Source organism: Nannobrachium achirus (genome assembly GCF_963921795.1).
Source record: "Nannobrachium achirus genome assembly, chromosome: 21".
NCBI lineage: Eukaryota > Metazoa > Chordata > Actinopteri > Myctophiformes > Myctophidae > Nannobrachium > Nannobrachium achirus.
The window spans coordinates 58,159,327-58,164,326 of NC_137828.1; the positions used below are offsets into that span (position 1 = coordinate 58,159,327).

The 5,000-nt window shown below is 43.7% G+C and overlaps 1 protein-coding gene across 3 annotated transcripts in view; it reads right to left on the reverse strand.

Annotated features, from left to right (window-relative positions):
• The window catches only part of LOC308306559 (receptor-type tyrosine-protein phosphatase mu-like), a 144,849-nt gene that overhangs the window by 98,371 nt on the left and 41,478 nt on the right, over positions 1–5,000 (reverse strand). For all 3 annotated transcript variants that reach the window (XM_080751591.1, XM_080751590.1, XM_080751592.1), the window contains exon 8: positions 1,046–1,196. In XM_080751591.1, the coding sequence (XP_080607717.1) occupies positions 1,046–1,196 (151 nt within the window). The remainder of the gene's footprint in view (positions 1–1,045; positions 1,197–5,000) is intronic.

The following is a 5,000-nucleotide window of genomic DNA, read 5'->3' on the forward strand; positions in this document are numbered from 1 at the left end:
GCTTAAACAATGCTTTTATATAAAAGTCGCTCCGAGTCGCTCGGCACTAAACGCCATCATTAGTTAGTCGCCCCGAAAGTCGCTCGGCGCTAAGTGAGTTAAGGTGGTTATGAAGGTTGATTTAAATTTTGATAGATGCTAGGTTCATTGTTTACCTGGTATCCTATAGTTTAATTGTACAGATCCTAGTTTACTGATGGCCTGGAATCAGACGAATCTGCCGCTGCAATTCTTATTAGATTTTTTGCCCTTGGCGGATTTGGGTCTGGCCCCGCTCAATTGTGAATCCATTTTCTCGTCCGAAGAGTTGGGTGACCAATCAGGGCCCAGTATTGGTCTGGTCTGTGAGCGATATAGTCTGGCTACGCGAGGCTAGTTTACTGAGGCGTTACACTGTCTCTGCATTTGATGTAGGCTATGTGTTTGCCTTGCTTATATGTAAGTTACTCTGAACAAGTGTGTCTGCTAAATGACACTCTTGGACGCACCCGTGGCCGGTCGCATTCGTAACAGTTAGGCTACTGAAAGTTTAATGACTGCTTTAGTGTACTCGTTACTGTGAAAATAGCCGACAATAGCCGATAATTATTAATTATTATGACGATCTAACGTCTATACTCTCCCTCTGTGACTCTGATCATCATCACCTCTCCCCCTCCGCTGCAGGCAGCAGTTCTAAGCTGCAGCAAAGGGACTTTCACTCCTTCCGTGTTGAAGTGAAAGCCTTTTTCTGTATCGTATCAAAAAAGGGTCCCGGCCGTAATGCGTAATTGCGGGTGGTACATGTGTCTGTAGTGCCGACTGTCTGGGAAAAGTAATTGATCGGTTGAAACTAACTTTTTCAGCAGTTTTAGTTTCGCCAGCCTGCCTCTGTGACTCCATGCTGGTGGACGGGCGTGCGTTCATGTGTGGTAGACGGGAATGCGGAACGCGCATCCACGTTCAACATGGACTCGTATCGAGTATTGTATCGATTTAAAGGTGAAAGGTACCCATCCCTAGTCACGCTATTAGTGTTGGGTGTTTGGTGTCGGGTAACATTCACCTGGCGGCTCCTACAGGTGAGTAGCGGTACTGCAGGGTGAGGTTGTAACTATGGCAACGGGTGACGTTGTAACCAAACGGCTCCCAGCGAAGAGTCACTTGTTTAGACTGAACGTCTAGAACCTCCAAACTCCTGATTCCATGAAGAGGATCTACGGTATACACAGACACACAGACAGACAAACACACAGACAGACAGACATATTAGATATAATAGGATACAGTTTATATGTAAAAAAAATCATACATTCACTGTGTGTGTGTGTGTGTGTGTGTGTGTGTGTGTGTGTGTGTGTGTGTGTGTGTGTGTGTGAGAGAGAGAGAGAGAGAGAGAGAGAGAGAGACACAGAGAGAGAGAGAGTAACCTCTCTATCCCATAATAGTCACGTCCTCAGAGACATCGCCGTGGCGACTACAGGGTCCGAGGTCAAGGGGAAAGAGGGGTTTCCATTACCCATAATCCTCACCGGGAGCGAGAACGCCATCACATAAATCCCACAATTCATTCTCTCTCTGTGTGTGTGTCTGTGTGTGTGTGTGTGTGTGTGTGTGTGTGTGTGTGTGTGTGCGCGTGTGCGTATGTGTGTGTGTGTGCGTGTGCGTGTGTGTGTGTGTTATGATGGATCTCCTCTGCTGAGTGCTGAAGGATGTGGATGTGTGTGTGTGTGTGTGTGTGTGTGTGTGTGTGTGTGTGTGTGTGTGTGTGTGTGTGTGTGTGTGTGTGTGTGTGTGTGTGTGTGTGTGTGTGTGTGTGTGTGTGTGTCCTTCGCTCCACCACGCCATCATTTCCAGGTTGACATTTAGCGTGTGTCCATTAGAGCCCTGCCATTTAAATAACACTCCGTCTGCTATTAGCGCCTTCAGCGCGCCACGCTAGGCTAGTCAGGGTGCTGACACTGCCACCATTTACATGACAATATGTTGCAGCTCCACGGAGCTACCATAGTAAGCACTGTAGGCTACACCACACACCTACACCATGCTACACCATACGATGATGCTACAACATCCAAGTACAAACTATAGGTGGTTGCACACTGCTGCGTTTTTTTCGTTGCGTTTTAAAAATCCAGAATTCGCAAAAATAATTTTCAGGCCAAGATGAGAGAGAGAGAGGGACCCAGTGGCGAAAATCTGGAGAAAAAAAACATAACATGAGGTTGATTTCTTTTATTTACTAATAGACCCCAAGGTGTGGTTATAATGCAAATAATGTCTTCCATGTTTTTGGTTACTCCTGAAAGTTGAAAGCCTCTGAGTCAAAAGGTTGAAATACGCCGATATAATCATAATATCATCCCCTCCCCTTTTTACCATTCAACTACAGCTGTGGGTGGGGCTAAGCTGGGTCACCACCTACTGACAGAACTAGGCATACTTAATGAGCAGGTGGGAGTGGCCACATAAAAACCTAATATAACACTTTCTGTAGACTTTAAAAAAATAAAAAAAATCTTCCTCCAAGTATAATCATAATACCTGATATGTTGTAGGGGGGAAAATATCATGGCCGTATATTTCAATTGGGCCTTTTGACTCATTCATCTTTCAGGAAAAAAAAAATACATATTTGCATATTATAACCACACCCCTTGGTCTATTAGATAATGTTAATTCCATAGACACATGATACAAAACAGAAAAAGTACAAAACTATGGCACCACCTCTTATATTTCCCAAACCCGCGCCATATCCATTGGGAACGCATGCCCCTTAGGTAATACAATAAATACCCTTTGTACCCGTTGTAGGAGTACTTAGATCAGTACCCATAAACAGAGAGGGTGCAGTTTATGGGGGTCCAACGTCAAGGTCTCCCCTTAAAGGGATATTCCACTTTCAAAAATACTTTTGGTCATTTTATCGTCTAATCAGGCTTTTATGAACACCCTGAACAGTTTTTAATTTTTCTTGATTCAATATTTAGATATTTGATGTAAATGTTACCAAGCCCTCCAGGCCCAGGGCCTCTCCCCATACACACCTATTGTAACTTCGAACTCCATTTTAACCATGATAGATTCATTAAAAACACCCATTACTTTTTCTGGTGACTCATACTAAACTCCTAATACGTGAGCAGGCTGTGTTTTTTCAATAACTGTTTTCATTTATTTTTTATAATTCTTTGGGAAAATGGAAAAATTAAATACAAAAAAGAAAAAAAAATGTTATCGAAAAAAACACGGCCTGCTCACATATTAGGAGGGTAGCATGAGTCAACAGAAAAGATAATGGGTGTTTTTAATGAATCTATCATGGCAGGGGTGGAGCGTCCGGTTAAGCTGGGTAAGCGGCCGCATATCGGCCCGCGAACCGCGGGGGCCCGGCCGTCAGCCTCCGACTGACTGTCAGTCTCAGTCCAAATGACCGTCAATCTGCCTGACCGTCTGTCGGAGTCCCCCTCGTCCCCCTCCCTCGCAATTGGGTCCCCTTTATATGGCGCTGCCTCTGTTACACCTATTTCCTGTTTATATTAACCTGGGTAAAATGTCGCACATTGGGAAGTAAAGGGGGACACACACTTTATTGTGAAGGACAACAGGAAGAGCAGACAGATGTCATGGCTTGATTGGCTTCTATTCACAGACAGACAATATGTTGTTTACGTTTAGTGAGAAGTGTAGTGATGGCTGCAGTGGAACCGCGCACTTTCAAAACCTTTTGTAATTTGTATCAATTAAAATATACCACAGACACTTTCAAACGAGACAGGCAGCAATGCACAAGCAAGCAAGGCATTAATCATGATCGTGGATATTGAACAATTATGCCAGCGAGGAAACTATACAATGATATTATCATCACGGATACTTTCTGATTCTGGAACTGGAACAACTAATCTGTGAGTATTATTGCCTGAACAGGTCAACTGTTAGGACTTCTCTTCTCTATCGTGCAGATGAAAGCCTGTATCAACAGAATAATGGTGTGTGTGTGTGTGTGTGTGTGTGTGTGTGTGTGTGTGTGTGTGTGTGTGTGTGTGTGTGTGTGTGTGTGTGTGTGTGTGTGTGTGTGTGTGTGTGTCACCGTGCGTTTTGGTTGCATAAGATGTGATGCACAATTGCTGTGGCATAAAGGCATAAAGAGCTTAACATAGCCGGTGGAGGCGGCGGTAGCGGTGGCGGCAACGGGGTGGGGGGGGGGGGGGGGGGGGGGGATTGGGGCGAGACGGGTGACGGGGCCCGAGCATTGTGGCTCGCATACCGGCCCGGTTCTGAATTGTTCCGCTACTGTATCATGGTGTGTATGGGGAGAAGCCCTGGAGGAGGAGGGCCTGATAACATTTACATCAAATATCTAAATATTTAATCAAGCAACTTAAAATCTGTCCAGGGTGTTCATAAAAGCCTGATTAGATGATAAAATGACCAAACTTTTTTTTTAAATTGAAATATCCCTTTAACTCTGACAGTGTACAAATGGAACGGGTCCATTGGGTTCCATTTGTACACTGTCAGAGTTACAGACTCGTATGGGTCAATTTAGACCCCCCAAAAGGAACACACAGTCTCTGGAATCCACTTTGAGAACCACTGGTCTAATCAATGCATATCAAACTCTGGGTCCAAGAGAGCACAGTTCTTTGTACACTCTTGGATTTACAGACTGACAGTATAGTCTAGTGGTATTTCTGAAAAATGTGATTGTTAGAGGCATTTTGGGGTAAAAGTTGGGAACCAGTCTATTTTACACAATTCAAGGGTGCTGAATCTGAAAAAAAATGGTTACCAAGCAAAATTTTGAGTTTTTGACCTTCTAATTTGCATAACAAAATAGCTGCATAATTGTCAATTTTAAACTATTTCTTCAAGGGATATTTCACTTTCAAAAAAACCTTTAGTAATTTTATCGTCTAATCAAGCTTTTGGGAACACCCAGGACAGTTTTTGAGTTGTTTGATTCAGTTTAGATTTAGATATTTGATATTCATTTTATCAGACATGCCCCCTTC